Consider the following 19,514-nt stretch of genomic DNA (forward strand, 5'->3'; position numbering starts at 1 on the left):
TGTTAGTCTTTCTTTTTGACAAATCCACGATCGCAATTATTTTACATCCAAGTAGTATGCAGTTCTTCATATATTAACACACAGATCAATTTCAAACAGATGGTATCGGCCAATACTGCACACAGCCAGGTATCAGTATTAGGGCCTAAAAAAGGCATCGGCACAACACTGGTTTCCAATATAAGTTACACGATTTCCCACAGTCCTTTGCATGACAGACATACAGCTCCCTTCTAGAGCCCCTTGTCCACACCTGCTCCCAATCAGTTGATTACTCCATTATTTTTCTGTTTGGCATTTATACTCCTGCTCAAATGTCCTCCTTTGTTCTGATTCCAATGTTTGGTAATGAGTTAATTTTGGTCTGGATTTAAGCTTCTGTTGCCCCCCTTGGTTATAAAAGCTGTAAGAAACCACCTTAGCTGCATTTTGGTCCTCTTCAAACCTCCACCCAACCTGACTTAACTCTGATTTGAGAACTCATCATGCAACTTGGCGACATGGGAACAATTATCCATCCATTGTCAGAAACACTTATTCTGGCTGGGGTCACAAGGGATGCTGGTGCCTATCTCCAGCACCCCTTGTTGTGGAGTGCACCCTGGACAGGTCACCAGTCAATTGCAGGGCCACACATAGACAAATAGTACAAACAACCATTCACACCTAAAAATATTTAGAGAAACCAATTAGCCTATCAGTCATGTTTTCATTTTTGGACTGTGGGGGGAAGCTGGAGTATCCAGAGAAAGAATGCATGCACAGGGAGAAAATGCAACCTCCGTGGATTAAGACCCTGGGCTGCGAATCGAACACACAGCCTCCTTGTTGCAAAGCAGCAGTAGTGCTGTAAGCAGCCCAAGCTTACAGCACCTGATATTCCCAGGCAGTCTGTCATCCAACTACTAACCAGTCCCAACCTTGCTTAGCTTCCAAGATCAGACGAGATCAGGTATTTTTAGGACAGTATGGCCGTAAGCCTGGCAACAAGTAACGCCTTAATAAAATTTATAAACTACAAATATCTGCTCTGAGTTTCTCACAATGGTGGAATGTCATAGAAATCTCTAAGATAGTGGTGTCCAAATTCTAGTGGTGTCCTAAGGGATGTTATCTTTCATGTTGAAATTGTATTCAACTAAGAAAAACAACAGTGGATTACAAAGCTAAGCTGAACCAGAAGGAACACAAAACTAGCAGCTTCCTTGAAATGTAGTAGAGTAGAAAGTACAATATTTGACATTGACATAATAATGTAAAGGTACCCAAAAAAAGTACTTAAGTACAGTAATCAAGTACAAATACTTCTTTCATTTCCTCCACTGAATATAAATAAATACATAACTGTTTTTATTTCTACCTTCTCCAAACCCAATACTCCTTGATTTAACTTATTTTTTTACATCTCAACTGAAGCCTCCTATCTCTAAAACGTGTTTAATGATCTGAAGCTCTCCTGAATTAATCAGGTGTTTGAGAAACAATTTTGTTGAAACAAATGACATTTAAGAATCAGTTGTAATGAGTCAGATACATATCTTTTGATTAATTTATTGCAATGTTTTCTAGTTAATTATAGACTTTGACTAGGCCATAATCACAATTTTATTAAACGAATTAGAACTTGAAAGCATGGCATGGATCATGTCTTGCTTCGTAAATCAGTGCTTGAACTTAAGGTTTTAAAATGATTGAACTCCTTTAAGAATTAGTTCTAAAAATGAAAATCCATGATTCCAGCAATTTTTGTAGGTGATCCAGGTCATAAAGAATTATCGCAGGCCCCTAGCAAACCATTGCAATAGTTTGATTGTAGAAACATGGCGCCAAGGGGCGCTAGGAGAAAAGTCATAGCCACCCAATAGCACCCTCAAGAAGAATTTAGATTACTACTTTTTCTTTTTTTTATTATAAATAAAAAAATAAAAATACTACTTTTTCATCAAAGTTAATATTCTTGAACATCTGGTCTTTGTGATATTTTCCCTGACACAACTCAAACCAATTAGAAATTAAAAATGAATTGCATCTCACATTTTTTTTTAAATGCATCAAAATATGACATTTAAGTAGTACATTTTCTGTAGGTTTGCTGTTAATTGTTAAGGAAACTGTGACAGCCTGCTGTCACACTCTGAAGCTGTGTGGTAACTTTTACACTTTTCATTTTCAAAATGAGTTGCACATTTTATATATTTTGATTAGCCTGAATTTAAGTTAGCTTTTTACAGTGCACACATTTAGTTAACTTTATTTGTCAGGTTGCTTTTTTGTCAAGATGCAATTGATTAATTTCTTTTTTCTTTGAGTTGCCAGTTTCCTTGGGATCAGCTGGTGGAGGGCTGCAATGAGCTCCAGCTTTCCTCAGTTGATTGTTGCAGGCTAATCAGCGGGTCAAACCATTTGTAATGGGAAGGGAAATTTGTTTATCATTTGTTTAAATATTCTTAGTTTGTGTAATTTTGTTAATTAGTTAAAATTTAAAGTAAAGTATTTAGTGTCTGGTCAGTATTTATCTGTTTAATTAAGTTTATTTGTTTATCACTTTGTTAGTTAGTTATCCCCCTTGTGTGTCAACAGTGGTCTGATCAGCCACTATTTAAGTTCCCCTCATGTCTTGTTTGATGGGTCAGTTTGTGCTTGAGTTCTTTATGTTTAAGCCTGAATTGAATTCTGTTTTGTTGACCTCTTCTTTGGGCCCAGTTTATCATTTTTTAACACTTTTTTTGGAATAAGTTAAGACTTAAAAAAAAAAAAATTCAGCAATTTTCTGGCTGGTTTGTGCAAATCCCTCCCAGAAACATTACTTATTTTTGGCATTATTTTATATGAGATTTGCAGTCCTGTAATTTCCGAGTATTTTTATTTCTATCTCTATTGTGATATTCAAAATGAAAATACCACATCGGACGAACAATCATATGGTGTAACCATTGCAGATTGCTTTCCATGATGAATGCATCCCTAAATCAGCCATATTTGTGCTTTCACATTAAAATTTCAATGAAACACTGCTACTTTTTTAGGGGGGGTGGGGGACAAATTTATTTTTTCCCTAAATTTTCATATATATTTTGCTTAATTTAACAACAAAACACAAACATACCTGTTTGTTCTGCTATATGTAATGAAGACCATGTGTTGACTCCCATTGACTTACACTGATTTTCAGTAATTTTCTTCCCTTTCTATGCCCTAACCCTAAAACTAACCATTACCAGTTCATACCTCACCCTAACCCAAATTACACTTTAGCCTTAAACCTAACCATTAGCAAAATACCTTGTGAGGACCAGCAACATTTTCTCACTTTACAACAACTGGTCCTCATTGTGATGGTGAAATTGGTAAAATGGTCCTCACTTTGCAGCCTACACAGGTACACCCACCCACCCACACAAAAGGAAAATAATATTTAGGTCATGTAATTTAAGTAAGGAAGTAGTCATCAATACCCTTACATTTATTTGCCAGATGACACTGGTGAATTCATTGTGAATTGATTGTAATAGTTTATACACTACACTATACTCTATACACCTGCTGTTTTAATTTATTAGCAGAAGACCACATGGTCATTATCCACCTTATTGACTTTTGCAGATCCAAGAGTTGTAAGCAGGCCTGTTTTTGTTTCCATCAGTGTGCATTGAAAGAATGTAGAAAAAAAAGGATACCTCCCATTACCTGCAGGGGAAAATCCCTGGAGCCACTGCTGGACATGAGTTTTTGGTATCTTAGGTATCCTCAACTGCCAGAATATTTCCACAAAAGTCAACATTAATTCTGTTCAAAAATACTTAATCCATCCTAAAGGAAAATCAAATAAAACTTCTCCAACATGCAGCCATCTTGAGTGGTATGGTTCGAGTAACTGAGGCAAGTCAGCTCTGCAGTGCTCAAGGTGTTATTTGGTGATCCCCTGGATAAACCGTTTATGCATTCTCAAGGAAATCTTAACCCCTAGAAGGTTCTCCACTGTTACAGATTTACCTCTTTTTGTAGGTGATGATTCACTTAAGTCACAGAATCTTAGAACTGACTTTATAACCCTTTCCAGACTTTCCTTGAATGTCTTTAAGATGTATCATGTTTTATTTGTGCCTTGTGAGATCTTTAAGCTCACTTCATGTTGTTAGATAGCTCCTATTTTAATTATTTTCTCCTAGGTCTCTGGTGGTCTGTATGAGTGTCAGTGAACACTATGATTAAAGGTTTGTATATCAGGTTTGTATAGAAGTTGGTATATCAGGTTTTTCTTGGGGACAGATAGGTACAAATAGAATTATTCTCTCAGTAAAGGCAGAAATCAGAAACCCACTTTTTGGATATAGTCAATTCATCTATATTCGATTTTAGGGATTGTCTAGTGCTCATTAGCTGAGAGGCTCACTTGCCCTATGGGGGCAAAATGCACAGCAAATGTTTAACCGTTTTTATTTTTCTTGCTTGTCCAAGTACCATAACATTGATAGGTTATAAAGGGTGGCGGCTTTCTCCATAAAGCTTGGAAATGCACATGCATCCAAGAGTCCTTCGAGGGCTCAAGATTCTTCCTGCTGTCTCTTAACTGCCCTTTGTGCCCTTGGTGTGTACATTTATCTCCACTTGTCCTGCATGTTTCTGAAAAGGCACTGATGAATGCTTGAAATAATTCAAACTGCAATGAACGTTTTTATTTCAGCATTTGCAACATACAGCAAGATAAAAACACCTTATGTTGCATCTTTACTTTGCATCAATAAATGCGGCCATCACTGTGTATCACGGCAATCTTTATTATGAAGCACCCAGCAAAAAGCCTGGGGGAGAACACTTGGGTCAAGTAAGTAACAGTACAGTCAATTTTATTAAAATATATTCAAGAATAAAACTTACATTTAATTATTTTTTTTCCTTTACAGATTGTTAAATATATAAACAAGACAAAAACATTTTGGATAAATTAAGACTAACATCTACTCATTGGTAGCTGCTGGGTAAACTGAACTTTTACACACTTCACTAATTATTACAAAATATACAAACATAGAAACATATAAAGCACAATGAAAATATTTTAGAACAGCTTACTATTGATATAAACAAGTTTTGATTTACATAAAGTGACACTTTAACACCCATGTTGTAACAATCAGAGCCCTGGATGTTTCAACTTTTCTTAGTCATGGGTTTTTTTTGTAGAAGGCAGGCTTCTCCAACGTCCTTAGAGAGTTTATATAGTAATTATTCTCGTTTTAAATCACAAAATAAAACAGTTCCTCCATCTTAGAAATCCAGCATGAAATTAACATTTTCTTTTTCTTCTTGATTTCCTTTTTCTGGAATCACCTGAAGGGAAACAAATATTGAAATGAATACAGGGAAGATGCATATTTTCAAATAAAATGGTTTAATATATTAATTTGAATTTATCAAAAAAAGAGCATTTTGTAAGATAACAAATAGAAACAAAACATTAGCATACATTTACATTAGTCGTCACTGAATTCAGTGCACAGAGCAAAGTTTACAGAAAGCACAGACTGTTGGTTGACAGTCCCAGTTGGAGCTTTAGAAAAATGGACAGTTAAAAATGGACAGAGGACACAAAAAGGGACAGATTTCATGGCAAAACTCAGTCGACAAAACGTCACAGCGACTTTCACACTGCAAGGCTGTCCGAGATCAGAACCAGATTCATTGCGTTGCATGGTAGTACGGAGTTTTTTTGTTTTGTTTGCACCAGCTTTGATTCACCTTCAGGAAAGATTTCAGCATGACCAACCACTGAGTTTAGAGTGTTAAAAAGAGAGCAAGCATTAAAAAAGGTCAGATGACACAGACAGATGAAAAAAAAAATATCCAGAATCCAGTTAGACCGACAGATGATGTGTTATTGGCACAGAGCTCTGACGATGATTGAGTTCATTAGGATAATCCTGATTGCACCGGCTCGATTTGACCTACCTCACTGCAACACACAGCCTGATTTATGTTTAGTGTGTCCTTTCTCACTTTTCCCACCTTGTGTTTCAGAGAGTCAGAACGGAGAACAGAGGTTTCAAAACAGACTGACCAATGAGGTAAAACCATTTAGCAGCTAAATTTGTTACTTTTCCTTAAAATGCACAAGTTCATGCAGCAATTCTCATTTAAATTAACTTAAAATATATTTAAAATAATCAACTGAAATAAAAGAAACACAAAAGATGGCCTCCCTTTTAAGAAACATTGAGAGACTAGCATTCCAAATGTGATCTTTATTGAATTTAATTGACAGATTACCTTGATTGCTCCTCTTTTTGCTTCGCCGGAAGAGCTTCAGCTGTATCTTTGGTTCTGGTTCAAGAGAGACGGACACCTCTGAAACCGTCGGTGGATCTTCTGGCTCCAGGCCATCCGGGACGTCACACCCACTGATGCCTTCATCAAGTGGAACCCCCCTTATTTTAGTTTCTGAGCGTTTTTCACTCCAAACTTCATCCTCCCCGCATATTCTCTCCGTTACGTTTCCCTTTTCTTCACCCGCTTCTTTTCCATTTGCTCCTGATAAGCTGCTTTTTTTGAGATCATGTTCAGTGACTTCACTACATTTCCCATTAGTATCTGCAACAGATGATCCTTTATTGGTATTAAGGCTTTTGCTAACATCTAAATCTTCCGACACCTCAGGGACCACACTCGAAGCACTGTCCAGTACAGCCTCAAGCAGGTCTGAATCAGAGAGGGATGAAGGACTGAAGACGCTAGTCTCTGTTGAATCAGGAGAAAAGCTGTTCGTGTCAGGACTGGGCTGAACTTCAGCCTGAGGTGGTGTGGGTTTCCCTAAGCATTGACCATCCTGTAGAGATGCTGGCCTTTCCAGAGGAGTCTCTGTCGTTATGGCTGCCTCTCCTGGTGGTTGGTTGGGAGGCAGCGCTGTCCCATCTTGGGCTGCACTGAGCTGAGGAGGCGGTGGAGTCTCCTCTGAAGGGCTGATGAAGCCGTTCACTTCGCCTCCGTGACGCTGGAGATCCTCTGTCTGAGGCTTGGTGGGAGTGGAGGATGCGACTCCTTCGTCGGCAGACATCACACCTGTACCTAAAGAAGAGATGCAAGATGAGATACACAGGGCCTGGCAGAGGTTTGCAGACACTCATAAGCATGAATGTCAATAGATTTTGGCTTTTAATAATACATCTTGTTTTATTTTTTTCTTTTGGGTGGGATGACTAAAAATCACTTAGTTTTCAAATGTTTTTGGACATTATAGATTTTCTCTGATCCACAGAGATTCAAAATTATACACAGACTAAAATCCAGACTTAAGGAAATCCAGTTACATTTGGGTAGCTGCATCTTAAACACTGTCGGGGGGGAAAAAAAAAAAAAAAAACACTGGTTGGACCCATCCTCACTGATGTGGCCTTCAAAACCTTTTCGGCCTGGTTGATGTTCAGGCTGTTCACAATCTTAAAATTATCCTTCATTATCAGTGATGGGACTAACGGCGTTGAAAGTAACGCCGTTACCTTGTTTTAGTAACGAGTAATCTAACTAATTACTTTGTAACTATAACGCAGTTACCATTGCAGACACCCCGTTACTGCGCGTTACTCAGGTCGCACAATGAACCTTTTTTCATGATAGGACTCGTGCGCAGCTGCGTGAAGCTGACACCCCACGTCAAAAAACTCTGCAAATAGACTGAATGGTTATTGCAACCTTAGTGCAGATTTGTGCAGAAAAAAATATTGTTTGTGCTACTTTTGTTTAAGAGATATTAAAGATTATTTTTTAGGTCATCCAGAGGTGCGCGCCTTGTCATGAGAGAGGGGAGGATGAGATTGGCTGATGTATAGTGAGATTCCGTCTGTCAGTTGAATAGGTGGGTGTTTCTGCTAGTGGGTGTTAACGTACAGCACACACAGAGATGGAGAGTGAGGATGACTCCAGCAGCAAAACAGCGTTTTCCTGATGGAAATACCGGTGTTACGTCGAGCTGCGTTTCCCAAGCACATACGGTTTCCCCTGCATTTCCGCACAGCGCAGGCGGCACGAGTCACCGCGCAAGCGACAGGAAACGCGCAGTCTCGCTAAAGGCGCGCAACAGTCGCCCTGTGCTCGCGCCACAGGAGAACTATGGAGAGCCTGAACGATCAAATCAAAGGCAGAAATCTGGATGGATGGATGGATGCTCTGCCTTTTCAACCTACTGTATTTTTTATTTTAAACATTTGATGGCCTTTGTGGCAGGGATGGAGATCCATATTTTGTCCATGTCCATGAGATCCATGTCACACGCAGAGTATACAGATAGATAGATATTGCAGTATCTATAACAACCCAAACACACAGGATTTCAGAATTAGACATCCCCAGTTATTAATTTCACCAGATCTGAATGCCCTGTTAAAAAACTTCCCATGGCGTTCCCCCCTGATGTCATTTACGTCGAGTTGCAATAAATGCTAAACTCTCTGCAGGTTCTTGTCTTTGTCATCCGCTCTATTCAGCTGGCTTTGGAAACACACGGCGAGAAGGTGGGGGCTGGGTGGTGAGGGTTACTGGGGCGAGAAACGCAAAAGTAACGCAATAGTTACTTTTACTACTAACTAGTTACTTTTATTGTGGAGTAACTCAGTTAGTAACTCAGTTACTTTTTGGGAGAAGTAACTAGTAACTATAACTAATTACTTTTTCAAAGTAACGTGCCCAACACTGTTCATTATCCATTTCTTAACCAGTTTTGATGAGTCATTTTTATCATGGTGGAACACCAAAAGGTGTCTACCATCTGAACCCGCAGATGAAATAGAAAAAAAATAGAATATTAAAAGGAAAACCCTCAAATTACCACGGTTCAACTGCATCAAACAGGAAAATACAGCTGCACTGGTGTCTCTGTACAACGCGAGTATAAAATACTTATTGAGTGCAGAGCAAAAAAAAAAAACAAACAAACAATAAAAGCCTCTATTCTAAACCTTTAAAGCATGACTCAGATCTGTAGCTCCTCACATTGACAAGCCAGATTGGAGATAAGAAATTTAAGGCAAGCTAAGGCAAAGCCTGAGCGATCTGGCACAGCTTAGGCATGAAGTTGTAGCTTTGAACCCTAAAAGCACGGTTTTTACAGTCAGACTTTGCTGTGGCAGGATTATGCTTATGGGTCTGTTTAGCTGCCAGTGGAAATGAGGGAATTAAGGATGAAGCCTACCTCTAAACTGTTACTTTCACTTCAAGATCATTAATTAAAGTGTTCCAACAGACTGGGGAAAATAGAAAAGCAAAACTGTTTTGAATGGCTAAAGGCCAACATTAAGCCATAAAATACCTACAATTATGCAGCAAGCCAAACTAAATAAGCACTACACTGGAGTCGAACATCTAGTCAGGTTAGTAACTAAAGCTCGTTGATGCTGGAATTGTATGTTTGAATTGTATGAAATGTAGGTTCCTTGCATCTTGGTACCAGAATTTCCCCATTTTTGGACAATAAATGGATTTTCTATTCTATAGAACATGATTCAGCTTCTTGTTGGTTCACACAAAAGGAATTTGATTATAGTTCCTATTCCCTCTCTCTTTGCCCGTTTTCCAGGATGCCATCTTGAAAGCCTACTATATATTACAGTGGATGCATTTATACATTTTAACTTGCATGTATAATTAGAAGCCCTTGAGAATTTTGGGAAATTCACATTAAATTTAAATGTGTCCAACTGTAATTGAATATTTTCATTCATTTTACAACTTAAAAAAAGCAAATTGGTTCAAATACTTCATTAAAAGTTAAAATGTAAGGACATCCATGCTGATGAGATCATTTAAACCTCAGAGTGGTGCATATTAGCTTAACGACTGTCCATTATGAGTGTGTTGCAATAAGCAAGAGGACACAGCAGGCATGACAACAAGCTCATTAAGTGAAGAGACTCCACAGTAGCTTTACAGAGCAGCTGCAGCAACGCTAGCTTAGCCAGATGAAGGCGCTGGGCACAGAAGCACAAATAAGACAGGTTGGTGGTCTGCAGGGGGCGATCAGGGGTGGAGCAAGGAGCTGAGGATGGAGACCACCACCTCTTTTCCTTACCAGGTGGGCAGGCATCTCTATGCAATTCACTACGGGAGAGGCTTTCCGAATCGCACCTTGGCCGGGTCTTTCTCAGGCTGAAACCTTTCCTAATGTCCGCCAAGAGATGGTCAATGATGCAGCCATCGTTTTGTGGCATGATGCCTTTTTTTACTGCAGGACAAAAAGACAGTAGGAACAGAAACACATTAGTTTCTCCACGATTACTTTGTAATACCATTTCAACCAAAATAAAAAGATGCAGAACTAAATGTTTGTAATTGGAAATCTTTTAAGATCAAATAAAAGAAAAAATGTACATGCTATTTAAGTAGCATTTATAAATTGACTACATGCGCCTAATCATGCAAATCCTTCAGCAATTTAATAGTGTGTTTCACCTGAAAAAACATGCCCCAAAAAGACTTCAATGGAACATTGGAATGGAATATTTTCTTCCTTTCAGAATGTCAATCAACACAAAGCACAATGCTGGCTGATCCCAGTCTGCATGTCTACATTTTAGAGCAGGATCAAACAAAAAGGGAACGTTGCAAAACTAAATTTCCATTAATCTGCTGCATGAAACAGGAGTACTGGAACACATGTTTGGCACAATCACAAAGAAAATGAGCACATGTCAGCATTTACTCATGATTAATTATGTTACACATAACTAAGTGTATTAAATGCATTTCCCAGCTAGAATCTTGACAAAGAGCTGTACAGAAAAACAATAAGGTCAGGTCATTGAACAGGGGCAGCTTACAGACATTACCTTCACTGAAAATGTTCATGTTTTACTTTTCACCTCATTAGTTCAAAGTAGGTCTGGTGAAGATTTTTTTTTTGTTTGTTTTAAGATGAGGTATCTTGCCTCTAAGCAAAAGCAGTCAACCTTCTTAAGCCCCAGTCACACCTTGATGATTTAGCCTGACTTAACCTGACGAAAATCTGGCAAAAATGCTGACATACGTTGGATAAGTTATGAGCATGCTGAAGTACGCTGAAACATGTTGACATATGGCAAGTACATCGGTGAGTACGACATACTTGCCAGGGTATTCCAGATGTGGGCCATAAGTTACAGGTAAGTTATCTGATCGTTGACATACCTTAAGTGTAATTTGCTCATAAGTCGTGATGTCTAGCTTATCCAAAACCTATGAGTAACATGTGCATAACTTATATTTAACTTATAAAGAACTTATCTCCAACGCATATCAACTTATTTAACACGTTTCCAACGTACAGCTACTGTATAATGGTATTAGGGTTGTCACGATACTAAACTTTTCAACTCGATACCGATACTAAGGAAAATATTCGATACTCAATACCATTTTCGATACCACAAGGATAAAAACAAAGACTCCAATATTCTACAGAAATATTTTCATTAATAAATAAAATACAATAAATAAATTCAATTAACAGTAAGAACAATATTTTGAGGTTGTATGCTGTGCACAATATAAAGCAGGCTTGATAAAAAACGTATAAAATTAAAATTAAGTGTTCCTTCCTTGGCTATGCTTTGCACACATAACGACACTAGCCAAACCAGTTAAGAAACAAAAATAATTCTCAGCAGCTGCACCTCTTACAAAAAAAAAAAAAAAAAAAAAAAAAAAAAAAAAAAAGTCTGAAACTGAAAAGTGCACAGAATTATTCGATCATACAGTGTTCTGAAAGTGCATTTTCCTCTATTCTGCACTTTAGATGAATGACTGTTTAGGTGCCACTGGTGGTGGCACTGTATCAATACTTTTAAAAACGAGTATTGTATTGTTAGGTTTTATTATTTATACATCATGTGCACTGTTAATTTGTTAGTCAGATTAGACAGAGCAGAAGGCCTTCCTTCACATTGTGGATGTCGTGGTGTGTACGGAGGTCATCTAATCAAGACAGCCTTCGTGTCTCTAAGAGTACACAGAATATGGGCACATCTTGGAGCCGCTCTGATAGGAGAGCTGCTGTATCTGTAACCCTGAGACAGAGAGGCAACCTGCATGGAGTTCAAGACATGGATGGCGTGTCAGTTTCTGATACGGACAGCTAAGCATCCACATGATGCAAGACAGACTCAGAAGGTATAAGAAGCAGGAGATGACGTTCGGGGCTCAAACTTTGCCGGACGCTTGCGGATGTGATTTTTGAGACCACAGCTGTGCATAGCTCGAAGCATTTTTCTCTGTCCTGTAACACCTGATCTGGAATAAACTCTGTTACTTTTTTACTCCTGTTTTTATAGTCCTTTTTATATGGTTTTACCCAGTTTGAGTTAAGAGTAGTAACTAACTTGCTCCCAGGAAAAGAACCGTGTGAGGAGGCCCCGGGGCGCTACAGCCTTTACTTCCAAGGGGACAAATCCTTCTCACTGTAACAGTATCCGGATACAACGTTTCAGTATCAATACTTTTTTGAGTATCGATACTTTTGACAACCCTAAATGGCATATTGGCAGAGTTTTGGTATAAAAAGGGGGTTCACAGTCAGCTCTCCTCCAGACTTCATCCTCATCATAGGGTGAGTGAGAAGGTGAGTGTGAGAGTCCCTCCCTTTGTTCACGCCCATGACCAACAAACTTCGTAGCTGACATGATACTGAATCTGCTGCGACTGCAAACATTCTTTCACTTTTTATTTATTTTTTGTCGGGTGGTATACAGCAGCCAAGTTAAATCAATGGAACCTTTTTATGCAGACCCGGCACCTCCGGGAGCATTGCTGCCCCCCTCAGGACACTGCCTTGTGACATTTCATGGGCACTACCCTGCCATGCGTTATGCATAAGTTAGGCTGTTGTTGGACAGCTCAACATAAAGTACTGATTTTCCTTCATCGCTACAGAAAGTGGAAGAAAAAAAATTATCAAAATTGCTTTTTTTTGCTTGTTGTAAGTCTTTGGCCACCAACAACACATTTCCAGATGTAGGTATGTATTAATTAATGAATCCTGAGGTTGGGAGTTCCCCGACTCTCACAGACTGCCACTCTGGGCCCCTGAGCAAGACCCTTAACCCCACATTGCTCCCCGGCGCCGCACAATGGCAGCCAACTGCTCCCCAAGGGGATGGGTTAAATGCAGAGAATTAATTTCATTGCTCTGTACTTGTGACAGTAGAAGGACAATAAAGTTGAATTTTATTCTAGTTTAATGCAATACTAGATTTTTATAATAAAAGCCAGATTTCTTATACACAGACCCTTTAAGAGCAGGAGGGAAAAAAAACAAAACCTTTCACTTTTGGGTTATCAGATTCCCAGTGCAGAACTTACTTATTTTTCCGTTCACTCCCCTCTGTCTCTTGGATTCTTCATCTGCCAGCTGCTTCTTTCTCTTCTCAGCCTTCGCTACTTGTTCTTTCCTCATTTTGTTTTCCTTTGATCATGACAGAATGAACGTCACCATCACTGACGAATACCAAGAATACTCTGCAATTTGCCCTTGTATCATTTAGACAGAAACAATAGCAGCCTTCATTCACTCTTTTCAATGGATACATATATTCAATAAACTCCCACACATGCAAGTCAGCATCAACCAAGCAGAATCCAGTACACACTAATTTCTTTTAAACCATTAATCCCATTATCATTTAGAGTACAGGAGATTGAGGTCGAATTTTTTTCTCCCTCACCTTAAGTGCTTTAAGAAAAAGTTCTCTGAAAGTTTTGATGGTTCCGAAGAGCTCCTCCAGCGACAGCTGACTCGCATCTTCGCACAAGTAGACAGCCAGGTCGCTCCTCTGCCTCCCGAGCTCTTCAAATCTCTCATTTAAAGCTTGGCATGCCTTTAGGTTTTCCTGCAGTGAAGAGCAAGCTGACCCATTAGGATGTGATCCAGCTGCTGGATAAAAAAAAAAGGGAAGGCAAGAAGTCGACAATTTTGGCTTTGGATTTCTTACCTCAAGGATTTTTGAGTATTGCTCCTTCACCTCATCCACAGAGTTGGACACTTTCTTGGCAGCGTCATTAAGCTGTTTAAGCAAAAGACCAGTTTCCGACTGCATAGAGTCCAAATTGACCCTATGAACAAAGTGCTTTGTTTTAGCTCTCATACAGAACTTGGAAGCAATTAAGAGAATGATGTGATGAATAAAGACCCTGCACCATTCTCTCATTCTCTATAGAAACAAAGCTTGTAAATATTAAAGTTTCAAATTAAATTCCATAGGGAATTTCTTTTTTTTTTTTATATACCAAAAACAGAGACACGCATATACACACCAATATAAATATATACATTTACTCTGGTAACTGTCACATAAGGCATTAACGGATAAGATTTGCATCCCAACGGGAATGCCAATCGTTTGAAACCTTTAGCTGCACACTCAACTGTCTTGTTCTGCTTTTATGGAATTTTGTCACCACAGTACAATTGCATGCCTTAATGTGCATGAAAAGAGGAGATCTGCCCTTTAATTATGCCCATACCCTGCTGCTTTCTGACATATCTCTATGTCATCTGGCAGAGCCAGCAGCTCCTGGTGTTTCACTTCTGCCTCCTTTGGAAAAACAAGACACAAAGTGGGTAATTAAACATGTGTATGATTGATGAAGGAGGAAACAAATCTGGACAACAGTTAGCCTGATCAGATACCTCCAGGATGTGATGGAGCAGTGTGATGCGGCTCTTGTTGGCTTTTGTCTCCGTTAACTTGAGCAGAGAGCTGATCTTAAAGCCCTCGGCATTCCCTGTGTGACTTCCCTGAAAGTAGATCAGCAATTAAAAATGCACACAACACTAAATATCATCGTATGCTTATAAGACAGGAGGGATTGTTACATAGTTGAGAAAATTTCCAACACAGAGGATGAGTCTGCAGAAACTGGGCAATAGGGTGCTAATCTTGAGAGCTGGAGAAAAAAAAAGCAGGTCATTTAAGTGTTTTGGACAAATCTCAATGATGTGCGCAGATTGTTTACTCACACTGGCAGGCCTCCTCCACCAGCTTCACTTTAGGTCTGAGCATCTCCAGCAGCGATGCAGTCTCCTCGCATAGCAACATGCATTCAATTCTAAGCTGATAACTGAGGATGTAAGCAAAGAAAAAGTTAACCCATGCATCTCAAATTTTAATTCTATTATTATTAAAAACTTAATGTACTGAAGTAACTGAATTAAAAAAGGGAATCTCTCGTCATTATGTCTAGCAGCTGATGAAAACCCACAATTGTAGGTGTCTGACAATTTGATTACATAACTGCAATTGTAAAAAAAAAAGAAAGGATTTTTAATAAGGTTTATGGTCTACACCAGGGGTGTGCAAAATGGAACCTGGGGACCATTTAGCATCCCTGGACTGATTTTGAGCAGCCTCTTACTGCAATCAAAAGTGATAAGACTGAGCCTGCCACTCAGGTGATTGATGCAGATGGAGAGTTTATTTTCAACTAGGGTTAAATTATTACAGATTAAAAAAAACAAAACAAAAAATAAAACGCCGGTATTTGTCTTATCGGGGAGTGTTGGCCTAGTGGTTAGAGCTGTGCGCTTGTGCTCTGAGAAGAATGCAAGTACCCAGTTCGATCCCAACAGCCTGTACTCTGGGTTCCTGAGCAAAACACTGCTCCCCAGGCGCCACACAGTGGCAGCCAACTGCACCCAAAGGGGATGGGTCAAATGCAGAGAGTGAATTTCCTCATTGCGGGACAATTTTTCACATTTAAATAACATTTATATCAAATGCTACATTTGCTCTTACTCAAGCTGCACTGTAAAAAAAGAAGGACCATAATCCTTTTACTAGCGCCAAAGCTTACCCCCCCGACCATTTCAGAAGTATTTGCAAACTGGATGCCTTTTAAGGCAATGCAAAAGCTTGAAATGTTTATATTTTGGATCTGGAATGATTTAAGCATTCCTTTTCTCCAAAAAAGAACAAAATATCTCACTCTGACCAAGCACTGAGTCCTACTGTGCAGCACCTGGACATTTTGCAACATTTCTTTAATAAGTAAATCAATCTTAGGGGGAAGCATTCCAATATCCAGATAAACTTAAGTTTTACGTTTATCAGCTTTCAGGCAAAGACATGTAATGAACATTTTAAAGATCCCTGAATGCAATAAACAACTTCCTGAATTGGATTGTTGAACAATCCTCTTTCAATGAGATCATCTATAAAGATGCAAAGGCATACAGCTGAAAAAGTGCGACACGGAGCTGAGGCAAGCTAAAAATGTAGAGTACATCTTGAAAAAAAGCCAAGCATTACCATGGTATATTAAGCAGGGAGGTGTAAAAGCGATCAACATTCGCCAGCTTGTCTTTTTCTCCTTGGAAGGACTTCAAATTCTCAATCTACACCAAAAATACACAAGCAATAAAACTTCAAACGTAGGTCATGAGTTAGTAGATTGGTGTGATGGAGGTTTTTGAGTGAAAGGTGTAACAAACCTCATGTCTCTCTGGTAGGAGCTTCATAAGCTGTTTCAGCGACTCCACATCAAACCTGCTTCGGTCTCCACTCTGGATCATGGCTGCAAACTCTTCGTTTGTGCTGAGAAAGCATAACAGAGCTACATATAGCTGGGCACATTTGAAGGTTTGAAAAGAAGGGGAGTAAAGTCTCACCATTTAAACTGCTTCAGGAAAATGTTCATATTCAAATTTTTCTTTGGATCGATGAATGTTATCTAAAATAAACCATAGGGACAAAAAAATGTTTACTATTGTTGATATGCATTTTATTTAAAGTATTACATTTTTTTTTTTTTTTAGGAATTTACCTCTTTAGGTTCCTTCTTCACAGGAGTAGGTGCTGCCTTGTCTTTGAGATCAGTTCTAGGCAGACAGAAGAGCTCCTCGATGCTGCTGTAATCTGGCTCATGAGGAGGTGGTTCTTTCTGAACCGACGCCCACATGGATTGACCATCTAGTCTCATGGGAGAAGGGAAAAAAAAGGGCACCCAATTTAAGATTGTAGGATTCATTTTGTGTCAAAAACAGGTTTGTGAAATGCAACCTTCAGAAAAAAGTTAAATACTTATTCTTTAATTGATATAAGTTACGAGCAGATATACCAAAGCTTTACAGATCCTTTTAGAGTAGCAGCATTGAAAACTATGGAATAAATGGAACCATTTGCTTTGCTGAAACACTAATGGCGTACCCTGAAGAGGAAAAAAAAAAAAACAAGAAAAAAAAACAACAACCTCCCAGCAGCATATTACTAATGCAAGACAAGCCTGTGGGAAAACGCTTCTAAATCATTTACAAAACGAGGAATGAAGATCGTTTTTCTGATTTCCCTGAAGTCTCAGGCACGATGGAACGGGTTTTAGATAAACATATTAGGCATGACGTCCTGCATAAAAGTTTGCATGTTCCCTCTCTGCTCGTCTGGCAAGTTGAGGCAGACTTCACTAAACTCCTGAAGAGTCCAGTGGAGTCTGTAAGCAGCGGATCTTTAAAGATTGCGCAGTAAAGCCTCCATTGATCCGACTAATTTGGTTAGAAGATCGAAGAAACGCTCGAAAGGGATTCGGTCCTGGGGAATTTAAGAGGCCAGACTGAAATGTAAAAAAACGTATTGTGGTCCTCCTCAAGCCATAGAGGAAACAATAAGTATGAGAGGCCGTAGCCATTAAGGAGTAATTTCACCTGAAAGGGATATATAGCAGGATTGCAGGAACTCTTAGATGCCCTCTGTTCGTTTACCTCCTTCACTAAGTGCATCAGGCTGCTGTGTTTTCCCAGGTAAATGATACACATGGCATCCAACATGATCATCGTTAGTGCTTTATAGAGAGGGGTAAGCATGGACAACCTTTCAAGCACTATGTATAATAATAATATAGAATCTTATTCAGTTCTTCAACATCAGCATAGAGACTCTGTGACCAAGATATCCAAGATCATAAATGGGCCCAAGACAAAAATCTAATCTCTACACTTGTCCTTATTATTCTGCTTTCAAACCAATAATCTTCATCCATCTGCGACTGTGATGTGGTTTCCAACCATTATGTTGTTTAGTTTAAGTTCATCGACCGTTTTCACCTTAAAAAGGAGATTTTATTCCCAAAATACCCCTCCATTGTCATTGGAGGGAGCTTTTTGTTTCACCATCTTTAATCTTTGTTAATATTTTAGAAACTGTTTGCATTTCATCCTGATCCAAATCCATTTCAGCCCCATAAGAATGTGAAGGACAACTTGCCTGTGACCGAGCGAAGTTTCTGCCAGTTGAGCTTCTTCATCTTCAGCGTGGGAAATCTGCCCGGCTTTGCTGATGTAGCGGACCCCAGGATCTGGCTAGTCTGTGGCACTATCATGCCAGGGGGGGGAGGAGGCATCCCAGGTAATGGAGGAGGTGGTGGTGGGGCACCACCCATTCCTGGTAATGGTGGTGGAGGGGGAGGCATGCCTGAAGCACAAGGTAGAGGTGGAGGGGGTGGAGGCATTCCAGGCATTGGAGGAGGAGGTCCACCAAGCCCGCCAGGTAGTGGTGGTGGAGGAGGAGGAGGAGAAGCACATGGAGGGTTCTTGGAGGACGTTGCGTTCATGCCTGGCTTGTCTCCGTCGTCCTCATCCAGACCGGTCTGAACAGCTTTGTCCACTTTCAGAACAAGACCATCTACCTCATGATGACCTTCAGAGCTCCACCCCTTGAAAAGCATCAGCCGCTGCATGATCTTCTCACAGGACTCCATCTGAGCTGGAGCACAAATCCAACAGTCATTGATGAAATTTAAAGGATTTCTCACACTACAACAAAGCTTTCAGGCTCGTTTTAATGGTGCACTTTAATCCATCTTCCCGGATAATCGCTCGCCTTCGCACATTAATCATGCTATTAGTCTTCTCTGAGTGTTGTCCTAAGTGAATGCTTGTTGTTGTTGCAGTGCTGACTCACAGTCCTGAGCGAGGAGCATGGCTCTATCGTTGATGGACTCCAGAGCCAGCCAGATATCGGTTCGGCCTGGTCCGAGCAACAGCATATTCTGCAGGATGGAAAGCAGCTGCAGAGAGGCTGGAGAGCTGCTCACCTGCACACAGATATTCAGCAGAAAATCCTCACAAATAAATCTGCTAAACCTGTAACTCAGCCACCCCACTGTGGAAAAGAGCATCATTTTAAAGGCTGACTTTAACTCTTCTGCATGTTTTATTTCGAAAATATAATAACAGCAACTATCCTGTTATGTCATTTAGCTTCAAATGATTGCACTTTATTTCAAATGATTTGTTCCTTTTAATTTGTTTCTATATAAAAATGAAAAAGGACACAATAAGTCTGATTAAATACATAAGCTATTCATGCTTCCCTTGCATAAGTATCCTTTTGATTAATAATATGCTGATGCCATTATAAATATTTTATTTAATTACATTTTCTTGCAATACTGAAATTATCTAAGATAAAAGCAACATTCGTCTCAGTCAGAATTTTTTTTTTTTAAATGTGTTCATTTCCTCAGTATGTCGCTTTTATTTCTTTGCCATTTATTGTACAAATCTC

The 19,514-nt window shown here is 39.3% G+C and overlaps 1 protein-coding gene and 1 pseudogene across 1 annotated transcript; both read right to left on the minus strand.

Annotated features, from left to right (window-relative positions):
- Positions 1-861: 861 nt before the first annotated feature.
- LOC119787585 lies at positions 862-980 on the minus strand (annotated as a pseudogene).
- A 3,778-nt stretch (positions 981-4,758) lies between these two features.
- LOC119787540 (inverted formin-2-like) lies at positions 4,759-19,037 on the minus strand. Its single transcript, XM_038291458.1, has 17 exons — positions 18,909-19,037; positions 18,213-18,705; positions 16,780-16,925; positions 16,625-16,686; positions 16,448-16,550; positions 16,266-16,351; positions 14,978-15,078; positions 14,834-14,904; positions 14,648-14,755; positions 14,482-14,552; positions 13,950-14,070; positions 13,683-13,847; positions 13,321-13,423; positions 10,058-10,210; positions 6,268-7,062; positions 5,950-6,006; positions 4,759-5,331 (listed from the first exon to the last, which is right to left on the minus strand). The coding sequence occupies exons 2-16, from the start codon at positions 18,703-18,705 to the stop codon at positions 5,951-5,953; spliced, it is 2,634 nt and encodes an 877-aa protein (XP_038147386.1). The 5' UTR covers positions 18,909-19,037; the 3' UTR covers positions 4,759-5,331; position 5,950.
- Positions 19,038-19,514: the final 477 nt, after the last annotated feature.

Source organism: Cyprinodon tularosa, unplaced genomic scaffold (assembly GCF_016077235.1).
Source record: "Cyprinodon tularosa strain WSP-4 unplaced genomic scaffold, ASM1607723v1 ctg3, whole genome shotgun sequence".
In the NCBI taxonomy this organism is placed as follows: Eukaryota; Metazoa; Chordata; class Actinopteri; order Cyprinodontiformes; family Cyprinodontidae; genus Cyprinodon; species Cyprinodon tularosa.